Below are 22,946 nucleotides of genomic sequence, written 5' to 3'. Positions count from 1 at the left end.
GTCACCGCACTACAGGAAAGACGTGGAACCTTTGGAGAAGATGCAGAGGAGGTTCACTAGGACGTTACCTGGATGAGCAAGTATTAGCTATAAGTAGAGGTTGGACAAACCTGGATTTTTTTTCCTGAAGCAGAGCCTAAGGAGCAACATGATAGAAGTATATAAAGTTATGAGAGGGAAAGATAGGGTAGATAGTCAGAGTCCTTTTCCCTTCAAATACTAGAAGGCATAGCTTTGAGGAGAGAGGGGGCAAGTTTAAAGGAGATCTACAAAGCAAGTTTTTTTTTTACACAGAAAGCAGTAGATGCCTGCAGTGCACTGCCAGGGGAAATGATGGAAGCAGATACAACAGCAACATTTAAGACGCATTTAGACAGGCACATGAAGAGGCAGAGAATAGAGGGATATAGACCACGTGCAGGCAAATGGGATTAGTTTGGATTGGTATCATGGTCGGCACAGACATCATGGGTCAAAAGGCCTGTTCTTGTGCTGTACTGTTCTATACAAGAGTTAGAAAATGTTGCTGCTGGTAATAAGGCTGGAGGCATTGGTGAGTCCACTAGTACCACAAATTATAGATGAGATTTTTTAGCAGGATATTGTAAAAACCTAGAAGGATCTTCTTAATTCAGTGTCTTCAGAGATTCTGAATTACATGTTTAGCATTTGCAAAGAAGAACTAGATGATATAACTGGCAAATATGTGATTAGGCTAAAGGCACTAGAATTTCCAGACCTTTTTTAAAATCAGGCACCCAACAACATCACTTAATGTGGGGACTGGCAAATGGAAAAAAAAAATCAGACAAAACTATTCAACATGCTGGATTTAAGATTTGAGGGAATGCACAGGATAGCCACCAGGATGGAGACAGCACTAAAACTGTGAAGCAGTTTTACTCAGGGCACAGCTTCCAGGTGCAAGTTCACAGAGTGGTAATGATGGCTTAGCCTTCGTCATCATGGACAAGTTATTGGATACTGCAAGACAGCTTAGTGGAAAAACCAGCAGGTCACATGGGTGTAAATAGCAGCAAGGTTAAAAGTCATGTGGGTCAAAAGATGCTTCAGAATGCTTGTTCAGAATGGCCCAAATGTTATAGGGTAGGATGCAGTGAATGGGGATGCAAGTTCCCAAAAAAAGATAACTGCAGGCAAAGATGTGCCCCAGATATAAAGGAATACAGATATGAAGCTGAATTCCAGAGGCAAGGTCAGCATACTGCTCTTGACTTCAAGGCAGAAGGGGATGTGAAAGAGTTGATTGGCTCAGAAGTCTCACAACTCCTCAGTAACTGAAGCTGTCCATGCTTCAATGCAGCAAGATCTAGACAACAATCAACCATGAGCTGATAAGTGGTAAGGAACATTCACACCATGAAGGTACAATGACCATCTCCACAAGAAAAAATCTACCCACCTACCCTTAACATTCAATGGCATTACTGTTGCTGAGTTGTCCACCATCAATATCCTGGCAGGTCACCATTGACTAGAAAATAAATACAGTTGCTGCAGTTCAAAGGCCAAGAATCTACCAACAAGTGACTTACCTAAAAAGGCATAAGTCAGGAGTGTGTAGAAATACTTTCCACTTTGCTGGATCAGTGCAGCTCTAACAACACTGAAGAAGTTCAGTGCCATCCAGAAGAAAGATTGGCACCCCATTAACCATTCAAGTCATTCATTCCCTCCACCACCAATGCATAGTGGATGCAGAGTGTTCCATCTACAAAATGTGGTGCAATTTATGGCTACCACCACAGCAAGAGTAGGTATAACACAAGAAAAGAGCGCTGCAAAGATAGCCAGCTCTCTCCAGAGGGTATGTGTGGCAATCAAGGTATGAACAGCGATGCACCAGCACAAAAGAAATTTGATGACAGTCCACCTGAAGAAGAATGTGAAGTTTAGGATAAAAGGCAAGTTTACAACTAAACACAATAATTCCTGTGAGTAGGTAAGTCAGAAGTTGGATCAATCATGCTATGGAGATCAAAAACAGAGCAAACATTATAGAGCCAGGGGCTGTGGTGGAACCATATGATGAAGAATTATAACGTGATATCCAAAGAAGTGGGTCAGTAACCACAAGGACCACAAGAAAAATCCCTTTCACGATAACAAAGAGATTATTAAGAGCATTTTTTGAACTCCATGGATTGGCCTTTTGTGTCTCTGCCAGCATGGTCTATTTCTCTCCAGGCCAGTAAGTAAAACAAACATTTCATTATGTGGTAGTGAGATACTAGGGCAGCTCATCACTTAAGCATTCCACCAGTATCTCCCAAATGCTAACCTTCACCATCAAGGACATGGGCACACAGAATCATCATTACTTGCAGGTTTCCCTCCAAGTCATGCACCATCCTGGAAATATACACTATTGACATTCCTTCATCATCACTGGGTAGAATTTCCTACACAACAGCATTGTGGGAGTACCATGCAACACACCATTTCCTGTTATACTTACAGCATTGAGAAGTGATCAAATGGAACCACCACAGCCTGAGGTGGAAACTTCAGAGGTGTTAAATACTGGTCATAATTGGAAAGTTTTGTTATTGGGAAGAGTAAGAGAGACTGATTAAACATAGGTCTTGTTGGATTTAAAACTATATCTGTAAATAAGTATGTAATTGCATATCCGTAAACAGTTAACTAATGGTCTTAAAGAGTTGATAGCTTGTCTGGCTTTTTAACTTTTTCTGAGGGGAAGCATTGAGCATACATGAGAATTACTGTATGCTTAAGAATTGTGTGCACCATTTGGTATGACTTGACGCATTGTTACACCAGCCAATGTTGTTAATTGTCTTCAACAAAAGATGTTTTGTTAGTACCTCTACCTGGCATTTGTTATATATATATATATATATACACACACGCACACATATATAGAAAAAAGCAGTACCACCAAATCTGTGTACTACTACATTTTTGGTACATTTCAAATAAATTGAAATGTTCCAAAAATGCAGTAGCACACAAATAATGAACTCAGATTTCAGATCTCCTCATCCAATTGGGAGGAAAAATTAGATTTCACTCTGGATTTTATCATAAGAAAGAAAATTAAATTCCATTGTTTGAATAGATACCTCATCATAGTAAACTAATAACATGGTGTCAGCAAAGGCATGCGAAGTATGCTTACCCAGCTATGTTGTGGGGAGCTGGGGGGAGGGATCAGTGTTTATTCTGCACATTCTCAAATCTTAAGGTCAGTACAAAGAACAAACAAATAGTTCAGGATCCAAGAATTCTGGTTATTTCAAATACCAACTGCAGAAAACTTTAATCTTTGAATCTGTATCCAGTGAGTCTAATTAGTAACTTTCAACATTCAATGGTTCTAATCTAAAAGGAGGAAGGGCAAAGGGACAAGGGAACACAACTCTTAACTCTATGGTTACTACTGTTTAATAATAACTTACTGATTAACTTAAAGACGGCGGCTTGAGAACAAAAAGTACAGCTGGGAACATAGAAGGGGAGAAAGAAACATACCACCATGTTTAAGAGTCCCTAAAACAGATTACATTAAAATATATTTTTTTCTACTTGTATTGGTGCACACAGTCTCCCCAAAAAGACATGCCTATTCAAGATGAGGTTAGTAAAAATTTGATAATAGAGAACCTGCAGTTCGCTAAAGCCCCAAAACTTTAAACTGAAAGGACGTGTTCAAACAGCTCACTGAGAAGCTGAAACCTTAAACAATTTACATTTTACTCATCCTTTCCTGTAACCTCACAAACATTGACTTTGCAGATCAAACTTGCAAATGGTCTTTATTCCTAAAATTTGGCATGGGGATCAGGGTGGCACCCCAGCATCTGTTTTGCTCTAACATTTCTAACTGAATTAGCTCATCAGATTTTAAAGCCACAAACTTTAAACCCATATTGTTTTGCATCTTTGTTGTTTTTAAACTCGCAAGTTGAGAAGCTATCATGTACACATCATTTAATATCACTTTACAACATTTAAGTTTTGACAAGCAAATTACAAGATTTCCTATTGGTTACTTACAAACCAAAATCTAAAACACTAGCTCAATTCACTGACACCGAAAACTCAATCCTGTTTCAAAATAGTGCAAGTCCTAATGCCTCAATTAGCAAAGACCATACAGCCCCTGCAGATCATTATGTTAGAGTTTTTATCCCCAGTGTCTGCCAAGTTAGCCAACTTCAGTTGTGTGGCATTTGGGGATGCTACAATTGGCACCCTGGAGCAATAAGTCATACAGCATTCTCATTCCTGATCATCACCCAGTGACCACTTACATTCACCTTGCACCAATGTCCCCTTGCCTTATGCTCTTAAAGTACTGCATATTTACATTTTTCATCTCTTTTACAGATCTCAATCATCTCTCAAATGTTTCCTTTCTGTGTATTATTCCATTTATCCTGCAGCAAATTCTTGTCTGAAAATATCACAATCCATTTGTTTTATTGTTCCATTCTTTTGAATTTGGCCTTTTGGTCTTTTCTAACAGGGTATTTTGGGTTCCTAGATAATGCTGATTGAGAACATTCTGTGGTCACTGTGCCTTTATTATTTTTTGTTAACTGGGCCTTCAATAAATATAAAGTCAAAATGAGTCTGCTTCTTGTGACTTCATTGGCATGCTGGACCATGAAGCAGTTGTGCTTTGATTTACCTGTTCTGAATCTAAACCAATAGGAGTTTTCCCATTTTAGTTAATTAAAGTTTTTCATCAAGATAATCTTGATTTCACATACCCAATTTCTTGTGTGGTAGAGCAAACTATTACTTATATTGACAATCAAGGGTATTCATAGTGCAAACTTGAATTTTTTTGTCTATGACACAGCTAACCAAATTAATTTTTTGTGCTCTTCCCATAGAATCAACCAGATATTCAGGCATAGCAACCACAGTCAAAGTATAAACTTTAGGATATAGTAGCCATTAATACAAATGAGAACCAGTCTTCATGAACTATTTCAAAATATAAACTACAAGCAGTACTAAGTTTTGAAATTAAGAGCACAACTGCATGACTAAGCACCACTATCTGAAGAGAGCTGGCTATGGGCTCACAGCAGAAGGCTGCTTAAGAGAAATGATTTGTAAACAGACATGACCTTGAGATATCCTGATATGCACTGGCCAAATGCAAGAAAATGGGGCAATGTTAATTGGCCTACATCAAACCAGGCATCAGGCATCTTCAGCTGAATTATCTTGCACCACTGTGACTGAGACCACTTATATCAAAACATGGCCATAGGGATATTTATTCCATCAATCAATAATTAGGAGCATTTGTATATCCAGAGAATCAGCCCCCATAACATTAATTTCGAGTGCCTGGGGTATGTTTCTTCAGAAACTTTTAGACTGTCCATGTGAATTACTGTATCTCAGTAAAGGTATATGAATATTCAGACGTGTCTTGTCAGTTAGAGTGCTCCCAATGCAAGGAAAAAGTATTTTTTTTTTAAAAGTTAATTCAATTTAAAAAAACTCTTGTCTTTACTCGAAGCATTGCAGAAAACTCTACAACTGTAACTATTGAAATTAAAATTCATCACCTGCTGTTATCTTTGTCCTCAGGTGTATAAAAACCTCAACGAGTTTAGGGAGATTCTACAGAGTTTCTTCCAGGAGAGAATCTTTCACCAGGTCTCACCCTGAATGTCTGCTTGTGCTGAATGAAGACTTTTTACAAACTACAGCTCCAGTTTCTGTGTGGCTCATTCACAGTCACAACACCTGACACATAGGATTACACAACTTTCTTTAATTGCTCTATTTTCTGAAAAGTGCACACCTGGAATGTAAAATTACTTTCCATCCTCTGGATTGAGGCATCCTTCTATTTTTCCTATTAATTCAATTTTCTCTTCTGCCAAAAAGCAACAAATTGTGAAATCTTATTTCTAATGTTTTGGCATTCAAATATACTGACACCTCCTATTTATCCACAATCAACTTCTTTCTCTCATGCAATTTTCCTCTTGGATAAAACAGAAAATACTGGAAATACTCAGCAGGTCAGGCAACATCTGTGGAGAGAGAAACAGAGTTAATGTTTCTGGTCAATGTTCCTTTATCAGAACCTGAAACATTGACTTGAAGTCTCTCCATAGATACTGCCTGACCCAAGGAGTATTTCCAGAACTTTGCTTTTTTCCAGATATCCAGCATCTGCCATTTTTTGCTATTCAATTTCTTTGCATCCAAGGTCCAGTTTTCATCTCTCTTACATTATTCTCAACTCCTAACTCAATGCCTTTCGTATGTTCTCTCATTCCTATCTGATTTAGGTGCAAGCCGAAATATTTACTTTTAAAATGCCCCCAGTTATTTATGAAGGCAGCATTGTTATAAACACATCATGTTGTCAACCACTGATTTATATTCTGTTGATGAACAATCTTTTCCCAAATTCCAGAAGTGTACGTGAAATCATTGTGAAACTTGGAATTTCTAGGCAAACAACTGGTAACTTTTGAAGCCTTTACAAAACAACTTCTTTTATCATTTAACCCTGAAAGAACTCTGACTAATTTATCCCTCACAGTTTCTTCCGGTAATCTTCTAACCCTTCCTTAATAGACTATATTCTGATCTCACTGGAAAAAACAACTTAAAGGTATCTTACAAGCACTCTTATTAGTCACATGTACATCAGAACACACAGTGAAATGCATCTTTTGTGTAGAGTGTTCTGGGGGCAGCCCGCAAGTGTTGACACTCTTCCGGCGCCAACATAGCATGCCCACAACTTCCTAACCCGTACATCTTTGGAATGTGGGAGGAAACCAGAACACTCAGAGAAAACCCATCAGACACGGGGAGAACATACAAACTCCTTACAGACAGCGGCCAGAATTGAACCCTTACTTCTTCCTCATTTACTAAGTTTGCTCAATTCATTTTGTTGTGTTGCACCAAAGACCCAAGATCATCAGGGAGGATTAAATAAGTTACATCAACTTCTGAGTCAAAGGAAGGGGATATTGCTTGCAATGCAGCCATTGTACTGTCAAATCTTTAATTGGGTTAAGTAAATATGACAATTCATCGTTAATGACAAGACATGCATTTATGAAGCATCTTTCACATCCCTTTGATTAAATCCCTAAGGACTTTATAGAGGATGCTGTATTTTTTTGGTTCCCTGTCATACTGCAGGAAACAACTTGTACATAGCACATTCCCACAAACAGCAAAGGTTCTCATTTCCAGTTACTGCTTTCAGTAACATTGACCTGGATAAATATTGGCAGTTAGTTACTTGATCAACAGCATTAAATATTTTGGGATTTCAAACCAAAAGTGAATGGCCTATCAGAAGCTGGCAATAACCACATTTAACCAGAATATTTAATATGATGCTAAGAGTAAAATAATAGCATTACATATATACAGTTAACATTGCTGTCCACATAAGTGAATGGAAGTCTTATAAATCATAGAAAACCATCTGCAATTACAAAATAGAAGAGGAAAAATACATATGTTGGGATAGCATAAGCTCCACCTTCTCCCGCATCAGTAGTCGATTAGAATTAAAAATCACAGAGATATACCATTGAGTCCATACCAACCAAATACTTGCCCATATTAATCCTACACTAATCCCATTTAGTCCTCCCCACATTCCCAACAACTTCCCCAGATTCTACCACCACTAGGGGCAATTTACAGTGACTAATTAATCTACCAACCTACATCTTTGCGATGTTGGGAGCACCCAGAGGAAACCCACTCAATCACAGGAAGAATGTGCAAACTCCAGACGGGCAATACCAAAGATCAGGGTTGAAACCAAGTCACTGGAGCTAGAAGGCAATAGCTCTACTAGTTGCAAAAGCCTGTCACTCCAATTGAGCTGATGTTGGAAATACCACAGTATCAAGTAGATGTGTCCATCTTAAAAGTTATGTTTTTTGAATTTGTTTGTGATAAACTAATTTCAATGTTTATTTTCTGTTTCCATGTATTCTAAGCACACATCCATACATGACATGATTTAATCTGCACATTCGGTGTAGGCTGGGTTAATTTGAAGATAAGCTTCCTGAATGTCTGCACAGAGGCTTCACCTATATCAGAAATGATTAAGAAGGAACAATGTGGCAAGTTGAATTCAAGGAGGTGAGAACCATACAAAGGATGCAGTTTCTTTAAAGTATCACCTTTTTATTGAGGGCAATTTTAAACAATAAACTCCATTCTGAACCATTTACAAAACAATATTGATGTTATTGATATGCTTGGGTAATCTTTTGGCCTTGGTATTCCCAAATTCAAAAAGAAGGAAAACCTGTGGGAAAGTGTCTTCTGATTGGCCAAGAGATTTAAATCAGCGGACATCAGTATAGCTAAAGAGTGCATGTTTAAAAGAATTAAATCAAATCTAGTTAATTAAATAGAACAGAGATGTACTGTAGCTGCAACATGTGGGAAATGGTGAACTCCATTGTTGTTTGTAGTGACCATATTTGCAGCAAATGTTGACTGTTCGAGGAACTTCAGATCAGGTTCAATGAGCCAGAGTCCAAGGTAGTCATACCCCTTAGGTTAATTATCTCAAATTTGATCAGTGATAGGATGGTGTGACTGTCAAAAAAAAAGTGCAGTCAGAGGGATCCAGGGGGTAATTCTGGAGGAGCCTCAGCCCTACCCCTGTCTAACCTGCATGTGGTTCTTACTCCTTGTGTGGATGAGAGTGGGGTCTAGAGGGAGGAAGTGCAAGCTGTCCATGCCACAGGAAGCCATTCAAATGAAGGGAGAAAAGACAAAAATAGTAGTCAAAGGGGACAATATCATTAGGGGAACAGGCACTAACACTCTGCAGAAAAAAAAGAGTCCTATATATTGCATTGCCTGGCTGGTGCTGGGCCGACGAGCATCTCGTGGGCAGGACAATAAAACTGGAATGGGAGTGGGACAATCCAGTTGTCATGGCCTGAGTAGGCATAGGTAGGACTGAAATGGAGGTTCTGTTGAGGGACTATGAACCATTTGGGGCAAAATTAGAAAGAAGCACAAGAGTGATAACCTCCAAATAACATGAGTCATGTGCAAATTGGCAGAGGGCAAATAAGATTAGAGAAGCACATGTCTGGCCTAAAGATTTGTGGAGGAGAAATGGGTTCTGATTCATGGTGAACTGATACAAATACTGGTGAAAGAGAGAGCTGTTCCATTAGAACAGGCTTCATTTGCACCATGCTGGGATCAACGTCCAGGCAAACTGCATAAATAGGGTCAGAGACGGGTCTTTAAGTTCACTAGAAGTGGAGGGTTTGAGTCACAGGAAGGTTAATAAATAAAAACAAACGAGACAGCAGCGGCACAGGATAATGAAGGGGAGGATGAAAATCAAATGTGACAAGGGACAGAAAATATAAGCAAAAGAGTGTGGCAGAAAATGCAACTGGAACAAGTAAAAATCGTAATGTGTCGAAAATCAAAGGCTTTTTATTTGAATGCACACTGCATTTGTTACAAGATAGATGAGTTGACAGCACAAATAGAAACAAACGGAGTTTGAATTAATAGTTATTATGGAGACGGTTGCAGGGTAACCAGGAATGCCAACTCAATATTCCAGGTTATCTGATGTTCCAGAAGAATAAACAAGAAAGGGGAAGGAAGTGGGGCAGCATTGTTAATCAAGGAAGGCGTCAATACAGTAGCGAGTATTGATATAGATGCAGTGGAACGTGATTGTGAATGGATTTGGGTAGAAATTAGGAATAGCAAGGGAAAAAAGACAGGTGTGGGAATGGTCTACTGGCACCCAAAATGCTGCCTCATGATAAGACAAAGCATAAAGAGGGAAATATGAAAAGGCATGTAAGAAGGGAGTTGAATTATCATGGGCATTTTAAAAATCAGAACATTGATTGGACTAATCAAACTGGCAAACGTACTCTGGAAGCGTACTTTATGGGGTACATCAGGGATTGTTTCTTTGAGCCAGGTGTAACAGAACCTAACTGGGAACATGCTATTTTTGATTTGGTCATGTGTGATCAGACAGAATTAAGAAAAGATCTTGTAGTTAAGGAGTAGTAATCACAGCATGGTAGAATTCCAGACACAGTTTAAAGTGAACACCTTAGGTGCAAAATCAGTGTCCTGAATTTAAATAAGGGCAATTACAAAAGTACAAAGGAAGAATTGTCTAGCAAGGACTGAGAATTTGGATTAAAGGTCAGTGGACAAGCAGTGGAAGATATTTAAGCAGCTATTTCATAATGCTCACTAGAAGTTTATCCCAATCAGAAAGAGGGGCTCAATAAGAATGATGAACCTTCTGTGGTTAAGGAAAATATTAATTCAAACACTAGTGCATACAAAGTAGCAAAAGATTGGGATTTTTCAGGAATCAGCAGCTAAAACCTAAAGAGCTAATAATGAAGGACAAAGTTGATCATGAGAGGAAAGTGGCAAATAATGTCAAGAAAGCAACAAGGGTTCTATGGATATATAAAAAGCAAGAGGATAGATAATGGAAGTGCAGGACACCTGGAGAGAGAGAATGGGGAATTGCAAGAGGAAACAGGGAAATGGCAGATAATTTAAACCAATATTTTCCATCACTTTTCAGTGGAGGACACTTCAAATATTCCAGAGATAACAGATGGGCCAGTTTCCAACAGCATGGAAGAACTTGAAGTAGTCCCAATCAGGAGGGAAAAGATATTGGAAAAATTAAGGGGACTAAAAGCAGATAAGTCACCAGGGCCAACTGATCTGCATCCAAGGGTTTCAAAGGAAGTGGCTGCAGTTAGTAGAGCCATTGGTTGAAGTTCTTCAAAACTTAATGAGTTCCAGAAGAATATCCTTGTTCAAGAAGGGAGGGAGACAAATAATGGGAAATTACAGGTCAGTTAGCTCAATAACTGTTGTTGGGAAGATGCTGGAGTCAATAAGTAAGGAAGTGATAACTAATCATTTGGAGAAATTTAATGCCATCAAACCAAGTTAACAGGATGTTATGAAAGGAAAATCATATTGGACAAATTTGCCATAATTCTTCGAAGATGTAACAAACAGCATCAATAGAAAGAACTCTGTAGATATAGTTTATTTGTATTTCCAGAAGGCATTTGATAAGGTACCAAGTAAAAAGCCAATGCACAAGATAAAAGCTCACTGTATTAGGGGAAAGTGCGTTCACATGGATTAAAGCCAGATTATCACACAGAAGACAGAATCAGAATGAAAGTATCTATATCAGACTGGAAGAATGTGACTAGTAGAGTGCTGCAAGGATCAGTTCTTGGCCCTCAATCATGTACTGTCTATACTAAGGAATTGGGGTAGGAGCAGGGCATCTAGGTTTGCTAACGACATGAAAATAGGTAGGAGGATATGCTGCAGTGAGGGTATTTACACTCTGCAACAGATTATGGATAGGTTGAGTGAGTGGACAAAAACTTGGCAAATGGAGTTTAATGAAGGATTGTGTGAGGTCATGCACTTTCGTAGGTTGAACCAAATGCAGACTATTATCAAAATTGAGAGATTGCAAATGGGTGGAATACAGAGAGATCTCGGTGTTTTTATGCATGAAACACAAAATATTAGCGTGCAGTTGCAACAAGTAGTAGGAAGACAAATGGCATATTGGCATTTATTGCCATGGTGTTGGATTTTTAAAATACTATTGCACTTGTGAGGCTGCACCTCGAGATTTAAGAATGAATGAATTGACAATGGAGGCAGTCAAGAAGAGATTCACTAGCCTAATTCTTGGGATAAAGAGTTGTCCTATCATAAATGGTTAAAACAGTTAGAATGAGGGGTGATCTTATTAAAACATGCGAGGTCGTAAGGGGGGATGACAAGGTACACAGAGATCTTCCTGCTGTTGGGAGAGTCTCAAATGAGATTACCAGGTCAGGGGATGGTCATGTAAAATTGAGCTGTGTGGAAATTTCTTCTGAGGATCATGAATCTCTGGAATAGTCTAGCCCAGAAGATTGTGGATGCTAGTACACAGGAGGTATTTTAAAGGGGAGGTAGATAAATTTTTGAAAGATCAGGTAATTGAGGACTATGGGGACCTAGCTTAATAAAGTTGAGGTCTAGAACAGATCAACCATGATCATACCGAATGGTGGGGGAAGGAAGCCCACAGAGCCAGGTAGCTTACTCCTGCTCCTAGCTTCTTGAGTTTGTGTTCAATAAAGTGCTGCAAAAGGTTTTGCAGCAAATACAGTATACTACTGTATTACTGCACAACCAGCAGCAAATACAGTATACTAAATCAAGTGCTCTGCCCATTGGGAACAGAAAAGGGCAGGTGTTATATCTTCTACAATTATACTGGAAGGTGAGTTAATAAACAAAAAGGTGCTGGTGATGTTTGGGAAGTGTAAAGGTGTATCACAAAAGGGGACAGTCTCTATGGATCACTGGAAAAGGGAAGAGTGAAGAAAATATGTTTGGTATACCAACAAACTTCTCCTATAATAGCACTGGAGGTAATCCAGAAAAGATTTACTAAGCTATTCCCTGGGACTAGAGGGTTGTCATTTCACAAACAGCTAAAAACTTTATTCTTTGGAGTTTAGAACTCTTTTCAAACATATAGGGGGCATTGCAGGATAGGTGTTTCAACTAGTATGAGAGTCTTAAACAAGGCACAAAGTCACAAATAAAGACAGTCATTTGAAACTGAGGTGTGTGGGAATTTCTTCTTATAGAGTGTGGCAAATCGCTGGAATTCTCTCCCCCAGAGGGTTTGTAGGCTAGATCATTGGAGGCATTTAAAATGAAGGTGGATACACCTTTAAAAGATCAGAGATTTGAGGACTATATGGAACTGGCACAGCAGGGAGTTGAGGCCTGGGGAAGATCAGCCATAAAGAAGTGCAACAAAGATACACTAGACTGGTCCCAGAGATCTGTCACGAGGAGAGATGAAATTAGCAGGGCTTCTATTCTCTGGAGTTCAAAAGAATGAGAGACCTCAGTGAAAAAAAATTCATAGAAGTGTCTATGGGGTAGATGCTGGGGGATTCCACTGGTTCAGGAGTCTAGAACAAGGGGTCACAGTCTCAAAATTAGGAGTATGCCACTTAGGAATGACAGGATTGTAAATTTCTTCTCAAAGAGATTCCTCACTATTGCTTATACCACCTTTTTTATTCAAAATTATAAAATTAACTGAATTTAGAAGTCCTGCTGCCAAGACTCCATTCAAACCCATACCTAGAGATCATCGATGCGGGCCTCTGAATCACTAGTCCTGTATTTAAATCTCACTCCCTTTCATCATTAACCAGCCACACTGTTCAAGAATTATAAGTAAGGTTACAAACTCAAAACAAGTTAAATGTGATATTGCACTTGACCAAATGACGATGTACATTAGGGCAAAGAAAAGGAACCACCTCAGAAATTAAATAAGAAAAATATAATTTTTCGTAACAAACTTTGGAATGCATTGATAGTTAGGATGCATATGAAACATACATCTGTTCACCAATCAATAAAAATAACTTATTTTGGACAAAAAGTAGTCACAGTTTGTTATTGAAGGGAGCACATTCAATCTGAAAAACACGACTGATAAAAAAAATGATAGTAAGAACTCATAGATGTTTAGAATAAAAGACCAAAGTGACTGTTGGTAAAACAAAGGATAGAAGAATTCATGTGCTGTGTCAAAACCAAGATCATATATCTCCAAACCTGAAAATTACCTGCCTCAAGATGGAAGATAAATGATAACAATCTATAGTGTATAATTCTTAAAGCACAAAGCAAAGAAAATCTTTGTTATATTAGGGATTGTGCTCAGATTACATTCTGAATCACAATTTATCTTTCAATGTTGTTTCCTCTCACCAGATGTAGACATAAGTGATGCTGAAGCACCATTTGGTCCCACAAAAATAACTACGTTTTACAATTCTAAAATTTATTTTATACGATATCAAGTTACTGACTAAACACTTTGCAAATTTATGGCTTTGTTTTGTATTGATCAAAGTGGATATATACTTACAGGTTCCTCAAATTTTTTTTGTATGCTTTCATCATTGTTTAACTACTAATATATATCAGCAGTTCTAAAATGTTTATACATTTCAGTTAAGGTTCAATGAATTCAAGAATTCTAGCTACATTTTCATTACAATTGTAATATTACAACAAAGCAGGATATACCAACAAACACAGAACATGCTGGAAACATTCAGCAGGCATACAGGAGTGAGATAGATCAGCTGGTTGAGTGGTGTCACAACAACAACTTCATGGACTTCAAGAAGGGGGAAGTTGGGAGAACACATACCAGTCTTCATTGAGGAGTCAGCCAAAAGAGTGAACAGCTTCAAGTTCCTGGGCGTGAACATCTCAGAGGATCTAGCTTGGACCCAACACATTGATGCAATCACGAAGAAGGCGCGCCAGCAGCTCTACTTCATTAGGAGTTTAAGGAGATTTGGTATGTCAAAGATTCTTGCAAATTTCTACAGATGTACAGTGGAGAGCATTCTAACTAGTTGCATCACCGCCTGGTATGGTGGCTCCAATGTGCAGGATTGAAAGAGGCTGCAGAGGGTTGTAGATTCAACCAGCTTCATGACAGGCACAACCCTCCCTGCCATTGAGGATATCTTCAAGAGGCAGTGCCTCAAGGAGGCAGTATCCATCATTAAGAACCCTCACCTCCCAGGGTATGCCCTCTTCATGTTACTACCTTCAGGGAGGTGGTACAGGAGCCTGAAGACCCACACTCATCATTTCAGGAACAGCTTCTTCCCCTCTGCCATCAGATTTCCGAATGGTCCATGAACACTACCTCATTATTCCTCTTTTGTACTATTTTATAACTTATAGTAATTTTTATGTCATTATGTCTTGCACAGTACTGTTGCCGCAAAACAAATTTCACGATATGTACCAGTGATATTAAACCTGATTCTGAGGTAAAGCAGCATCTATGGAAAGAGAAACAAAGAGACAAAGTATCTTCAACCAGAAACCTTCTCTGATTTTCTTTCCCCACAGAGTAGATAGAGATAAGAGGGTCAATAAACAGAGAACAGAAAATTAAGGTTATAAGGAAAAGAACCAAAATGTTTTTAGAAACAAAATGAATGAGTTGCTACAATTTCAAATAATCTGCCTCAGAAGTACGTGGAAAACGATTCAACAGTAACTATCAAAAAGCCAATTGGATATATCCTATAAAAAGAAAGAATTGTGGGACATGGAGAAAGAGTATGCAAAAAGGAAGCATTGGATAACTCTTTCAAAGTGGTAAAATATATGTGGTTTCCTTATGTGCTATATGATTTGATGAATTGAAAATTCAGGTAACATAGGTCAGAATTCCAATCCTCAAGAACTCATGGGTTGGGGAGTAGGTGAAATTCTGGGATTTTTGGAGTGGGTTCACAACCCTGCTCCAAAGCCCCAATTCCAAGTTTAACAAAGCTCTTTTTGGATGCCAGCGAATAACCAAAACGCCTAAGTTGAGAAACTAATAGTTGAATGTGGACAAGTACTTACTTGTGCAATTAATGTCCTTAGGAGAGTTTAAAACACTCCTTAAATTATTTTTGACTTGGCTCCAAACTTTGCAAGGATTTCCTGGGATTTGAAAGACTGACCATGAAACAGAGGCAAATTTGAACAGCATTTCTTATGGCTATTTAACTCTTTATTGTCCTTTCCAAATAAAATCTTATTTTTTGCAATTGGTAGCTCAGTGCCTGAAGCAGGCAGGGCAAGGAAGCCTCAATTCTTCAAATGCACATCAGCCAATTACACCAGAGCCCTCATTTATAGCTTGTCACTAGACTTGAGCTGACCCCAGGACAGAGTCCATTGATATAAAATATTCAATTGAGGATGACCTCAAACATCACACTTGGCTTGTACTCAATGTGGTAGAGAGAACTGGATCTGGTCTCCTGATAAAGTTTCAAGGGGAAAACCAGGGAGGGGGAGGGATGAACAAAGGGGAGAAGAAAACTAAATGGACAAGTGAGCGTGTATGGGAGGGGAGCACTGGCATTGTGGGTTACCCGAAACTGGACATTTCAATATTCATACCATTGGGTTGCAAACTATCCAAATTGAATACGAGATGTTGTTCTTCCAATTTGCAATGAAGGCAGCTGAGGACAGACAGGTCAGTGTGGGAGTGGAAAGAAGAGTTAAAATGACAAGCAACCTGAAGCTTGAGATGGCCATTGCAGACAGAGCACAGAGCTTAATTGCTTCCTTTCTTTCCCTTAGGATTGTCGGTTGTAACTTAATGTCCCTCTGGTTTATCTCTTTTAAAGTTAACTATCTTGCGTACAATTTCCTTTTTGATTGTGAAACCCATTGTCCATTATACACACACTTCTGTTGTTTCTATGATCCACCCCCTCTGCGAAGTGTAACAATGCACTCATTTAGTATCTTTGCCATTCCATCATCATCAGTGTGCGTAGGTTATTAAAGGTGACAATACAAATAGATGACCGAATCCCAAGCCCAACACACTAAGACATATGTCATAAACTAATTTGTCAATGTAATCATACAATTAAGGGTTTTGACAAAAGTAGTGAAAGATACTCTGACTGTAATTTTCAAACATGTTTGGAAAGGGAAATTGTGCTGAAAGACTTGGCTCTACCAAATGTGAAATATGAATCAGTTTGCCTACCTTGTTGCTATCAGTAATATGATTGCAAAAAAAAACTTGTTGCTTGATTGCTTCATTCTCAACGGTCACAAACTTTTCCTGAACCTTTTCAGATGTCTGTTTTTATCATTTCCCTTTCTGTATGCAATTTTAACTCTGTCAAATATTACACATCCTAAGCTACAAAAAAAATTATAGGTATTATAAAAAAGCCATTTTATATGTAAGCATGCAATCATCATAGGATGGAAGTATCTGAATGACAGAAAAGCAGCAACTTTCTTTGTTTTTTTTAAAATGTACATTAAACCAGATCAAACATCACATTTCACCAGTCCTAACCAGAGGATTATAAAACAAAAATCATACAAAAACATGGCACTAAAGGACACCAAGTGCAAGATGTTGAAAGTTCATCAATCTGAAATGTTAACTCTGTTTCTCTCTTCCACAGATGTTTCCTAATCTGCTAAGTACTTCCAGCATTTTTATTTTACTACTGAAGGAAGTTATTCAGCAAGTCAGTGTCAGCTTTGTTGAAAAACTATCTAAATGGTCCCAATTCCATCTTCCTTTCCCATTTCACTTTGGAATGTATTGCCTCATAGTGCAGGAGACAAATATTCTACACTACCCATCAGATGGGAAATAAATAAATAAATGGGAAGGCATTTATTTAATTTCCACCTGATAGCTGGGATAGAACATTTATATCCTGTCCCATAGGGGAATGCATTCTAAAACCTAAACAGGTGAGGAAAAACATTTCCTCATATATCTCTGGTTATTTTGCCAATTACATTAACCAGAGGGCTTAGTTACTGGTATTTGGGTAAATAAAGGAAAACTTTTTACATTTTTCATAATTTTAAAATGTCTATAAAATCTTGTTAGTCTTCTGTGTTTTAAGGAGTGCATACATTCAAAATACAGCCTTTACTTTCCATTAGTACCCAAGTAACTTCAGGAAAATGTTTTGACCTCTGCTGCAAGTCCTCCATTTCACCACCACAGTCAGCAACAGAAGAAACATTACAATGATTGGAGAACTGACACTCACAAATAATTCAATCCTCAGATGATTGATTTTCCACTGGTTTTTGATGCTACTAATTCTCTCAGCGTAAGCAATTCCTGGAACACAAATTCTGGGAAGAAAAATCACATTGCATGCAAAAGGGAATCACCATGATGTCTCAACAAAATAGATGAAAAAAAAGTGATAAATTTAGTATCAGCAGCACCAGATTACTGTAATACTGCACTTTCTTGAATACCAATTTATGAGATTGTACATCCCCGTAAAACAGTGGAGCAATTGTCTATTTAAATGCCTAACAACTCTCTTTCCACAAGCTTCACCTAATATCAGCTGTTCCTTCAAATCTTAACATCAACAACTGTGAATTATATAATGCCCTTTTTGTTAGCCTCTCTGTCAGTCAGCAATATACATTTCACTGCCCTTTAATACTTTGCTAGAGTTGTATACATTCTCATTATGTTTGTTCCATTCTCACCTTACAGCGGTATTAAATCCCTGTATTTATGCAATTATTCACCTTACGAAATGCCACCAGTATTTATCATTTTTCTCTTCAAAACCAGTGCAAAAAAAAAAAATCACAAAGAATTTGATTGAAAAATTTGTAGAGGTTAATTCCACCTCCCATACGCCAAATGAGTAACCGCTGCTTCACTGAGTTTAAAAGTACCTCAACACCATAGCCCTGATTCTCCAGCAGAATTGACTATCACTGAAAGCCTCTCAGCACTGAACAACCTTAAGCAATATAGAACACAGTACTTGTAACAAAATTCCTGCTTTGATGCAGTGTTTCTCTGCCTTACTGCAAGTAATGGCTGAGGAGATCCACCAGTATATAGATTTAACAAATTCAGACCACTATTTCTATTGGGAACATCAGTGGATCCTACTCATCCAAGATATATTTGGAATAATTGAGTGAGACAAAACAAAATTTAATATATACATTTGGACAGGTACACGGACAAGAAAGGTTTAGAGGTATACGGGCCAAACACGGGACAGGCATAGATGGGCATCTTGGTCGGCATGGACAAGTTGGGCCAAAGGGCCTGTTTCTGTGCTGTATTACTACAACTCTATAAAATTGGAATCATGTTAAAACACACTGGTTAGTATAGTTTTCTTTCAACCACTATAGGGTTGTTACAATAGCTAATGAATTCTTTGACATTTGAAGAGGGTAGAATAAAACAAAATCTAAGCACATGGTCCGGATCACTCTATGCTACTGTACATAAAGAAACAATACTGCTGACTTTCTATAGTATTTGGTCTTATCACATCAAGAAGGGTACAGTGAACAGATACCATGCATACCATAATGAGAAAAGAAAATGAGCCTTCTGTCCAACCTATTTTCATAAAACTTTTAGACACCAATTACAAGACAGAAGAGGAGGTGCGGAAACAGAATGTCCATAATATTTTAGTGGCAAGTGATCAACAGCATTGGGTGAATAAAAAACAATAGGTAAATAAATGTTTTATGTATTTTAAAAGGTGCAAAATTCCAACATGTGTACAAAGTTCTTTTCTCAAAATAAAACCTCTGTTTGTACAAAACTCACCCTAATGATGGATTCAGCGCATAACAGGATGTAAACTGACAACCACATTGTGCATAAACACTTAATTACACTCACACCAAATTCTACTCATAATAGAATCGTTCATCTGTTAAACAAGTGAAGAGGAATTTGAGGCTAAATTCAGGAAGCTTATGCTCTGGTGTACAATCTCATTTGACAAAAGTATTGCTCAGAGAACTGGGCACACCAATTAGACAACCCAATCTGTGCCCATCCCAATTCTCTAGATTATTAGTCTTAATTACTGGAAACCACAATCAATGAATTAAATGCACAAACCTGCATGCCTGATTCTCTGATTCATGTTCCAACTGAGCAAATCCCCTACAAGCATAAAATTTACGCTGATATCAATCCAGGAAGCAATTCTATGACAATATTGGCAACAGTAATCTTTACCTTATTTAGTTTCTCACAAGATATTATGTCAATTGCTTAATCCAAAAATGTACTTCAGGCCAACAAATTAAATGATTCCTTGTGGTAAAAATATTGCATGATTTCCCATGTTCAGCCAGGTGATACATAACTAAATCAATACCAATCTTTGCAGATTCTGCTTCCTTATCAACAACAAGAATTCCTGAACCATTTTACTTTATTTTAGATTTAATTCTTAATTTATACCAAATTGAGATGCACTATCATGCTTTAACATAATACACAGAGTGCTTATATTGTTGTACACTAATAATACTCCAATGATATGAACATTATTATTTTCATAGAACAAAAGCAATGCAAAATAAGGAACAGCACAACATGGTCTGAGCAGGCAAATAATCATAACAACTGAAAAGAACCCTGATTTCACAGTGATTAGGATGGTGTGCTATTTTCATATCCTTTCCTTTTTAATTGCCCTGAAAGTTTATCAAAGTTAGTGGCTGCCATTTGTGAACAAAATCAAAGTATATGGTAATCAAGGAGAAAATTCTTGGTCACACTTTCCTCAAAGTAAGATGGTTGTGGTTGTTGGATGGCACCTCAGCCCTTGGACAATCATCTTCAGGGCTTCATTAACAGCCTTGGTCAGAAGTGGGAGTGTTCCATTATGATTGGACAGTTCCCGTTATAAATCTTCAGATAATACAATAGTTTATGTCTATAGGCAGCAAGATCTGAATAACAGAGACTTGGCCTCATCTCCAACAATACTCCCCATCTCCAGACACATTCTATTCCAAAAACTTGAAAAAAGCTCAATACCCTCCGGGAAAATGCAACATGTGTAATTGGAACCCTATCAACGTTTACTCTGTGCACTGCTGGCTTACAAAACTCACCATCCTGACTTAGAAATATTTCACTATTCCTCCACAGTTGCTGGGTCAGAATACTAGAATTACAAACCTGACAGCACCATGGGAGTACTTAGACCACGTGGACTCCATTGGTTAAAGGGAAATTAGGAATTGCCACAGCACATACATCCCACAAATTATTTTGTTTTAAAAAAAAATCACAATCAATTAGCATCTTATTTTAATTCATAAGCAGCAACCTTACTCTAAGCAATACCACAAAATATGCATTCATATCATAGCACAGATATGGAATAGGATCATTAGCATGACTCAAAGTTACCACACTGGTATATCCGGCTGCTTGGAAACAAATGAAAGAGAGATCAGTTACCTTGATCGTATCTAAGACGAGGTGTACTTGGTTACACTCTGCTGGTGCTAATATGCAAACTGACTTGCATGAAATTCGTTTCCATGAGGATGGGATATATTTTTATAAATCCAGGAGTATTTTTCCCTAGATCAATTCAGTGCAAATAGGGCAATAATACTCTTGCTGCATTGTTAGAAATAATCACTTTAACATACAGAGATGTCACTACCTACAAAACTTTGCTGAAAACATAGGTAAAGGGGCAATAAGTAAAAAGCTTTAATTAATGCAAAGTATGCACCCAGTCACTAATCATGATTAACTGCCCACAAGTCAGCCATGGTTACAAGTTCTTTGCATGAAAACTGTCATAAACAAAGAAATGTTTTATTCATAATCTATTCCCTAGGTGATAAAAAGCAAGATAACACCAAGTGATTTCTATCCTGGTTCAGAAAATGTAACAATCGTGTACAAGAGTCTTCAAATATACATACAACACATATAAAGACGGTCAACCATTTCCTACCATATCCCTGGATCTCCAGTAAAGCGAGTATGAATATTATAAATAGAATCACATTAAGAAAGAATTTAACACAATAAATTAATCAAGCTGCAAATATTAATGTATTAGAGTAAATCAGCAGGTGCCATGAAGACTGTGTTGGGATCAACTTACTTTTATTCCTTGTTGTTGAGTGGTTAGGGTAAGCTTGGTTTCATCCAAAAGTAATACCTCGCAATAAAATTCTTCCTGTGTAGTGCAGAAGCAACCCATTGCTGCATTGAAACCAGGATAAGTGGAGATGAAATCTGATATAAAGTCCACTGAATGCCCGTGATTTTAAAACATCGAGTTGAAAGTCCAGTTAAGCGAGCATTGATGAGGATACCATTGCACTGTGCCGCTTCGTCATATCTAAACAAGAGAAAATGTACCAACTGGTAATATGAAACACCAGGTGCAGAATATCCTCCCTCTCTTCTGATGAAAAAACCACAACAAATACAATACAAACTGTTGTATCCTTCAAAATGAATGCTGCAAAAGTAAAGCCCGGCAACAGATAAGTTCGGCGAGCTGGTTCTTGGAAGTGGAACGATGGGGTGGGTGATCTGAAAGAAGAACAAAAGCAGCCTTTAGTTAAATAATTCCACACTTTACATACCACAAGTATAATATTCTAGAGTTTTCGTGAACAGTACAAGGACCAAAAGCAAATCACGATCTTTTCCAGGTCGTTACGGGTATAGATAGATAATTTCATACAAATTATTCAATTGTCTGAATTTACGACTGAGCCACGATCCGCAGACGCCCCTTCTTCACAATAGCAAAAGCGTAAATTTAATGTTTGCTCGTAAAGAAACAAACACGTTTGTATAGACAGCGACCGCAAACACCGATCGTTAACACGTTATTTAACGTCGCTGATAATTTTTTAAACACCACTCCGGGACATTAACCTGCCCCGCGACCGTCGCTGTCCTTGAGACAACAGATGGTGAACCGCAGGGGATGTCTAGCCCGGTCCTGCCCGACTTGTACCGTTCGGCAGGACCTCACCTTCCACCTCCTTCGGTGGAAGTGCGGCTTCAAACACCAGCCGGGGAGGCAGCCAACATCCCGCCCATGGTCCCGGAGCTCGGGGTCGGCGGCCGGACGGCGTCTCCCGGGCGCTTTCTGCCCCCACTTCTCACATGTTTGGAGAGCCCGCCCCGCGCCCTCGGTCGATTCCTTTCCCCTGGGCCGTGGGCGATGGCTCGCTGCTGCCCCCGCCTCCCTGCGCCGCCCGCACTGTCTCCTCCTCCCGCCTGACCCCAGCGCTGCTCCGGTAACCGGGGAGACGCCGCCACCCTTCACCTTTCACCCGCAGCCGCGGGGGCGCGCCCCGGCACCGCTCGGCAGCCCGGAGCTCGCAGCCTTTGTTAGACAAAAGGCTGCTGCTTATCATCGGTCATCAATTACCCCTGCGTTATTTTTTTATTGCATGCAGAAGGTATCGTCGGCGGATACGGC

At 38.6% G+C, this 22,946-nt stretch overlaps 1 protein-coding gene across 1 annotated transcript in view; it reads right to left on the bottom strand.

Moving 5' to 3' along the window:
• Positions 1-22,687, bottom strand: part of epb41l4a (erythrocyte membrane protein band 4.1 like 4A) — an 86,486-nt gene extending 63,799 nt beyond the window's left edge. The window contains exons 1-2 of the mRNA XM_052019712.1: positions 22,494-22,687; positions 21,606-22,042 (exon numbers count right to left, since the gene is read on the bottom strand). Coding sequence (XP_051875672.1) covers positions 21,606-21,704 — 99 coding nt within the window. The 5' untranslated portion in view covers positions 21,705-22,042; positions 22,494-22,687. The remainder of the gene's footprint in view (positions 1-21,605; positions 22,043-22,493) is intronic.
• Between the last annotated feature and the right edge of the window lie 259 nt (positions 22,688-22,946).

The sequence above is a fragment of the Pristis pectinata genome, chromosome 7, assembly GCF_009764475.1.
Source record: "Pristis pectinata isolate sPriPec2 chromosome 7, sPriPec2.1.pri, whole genome shotgun sequence".
Lineage (NCBI taxonomy): Eukaryota > Metazoa > Chordata > Chondrichthyes > Rhinopristiformes > Pristidae > Pristis > Pristis pectinata.
This window is presented reverse-complemented; position numbering and strand designations above follow the sequence as displayed.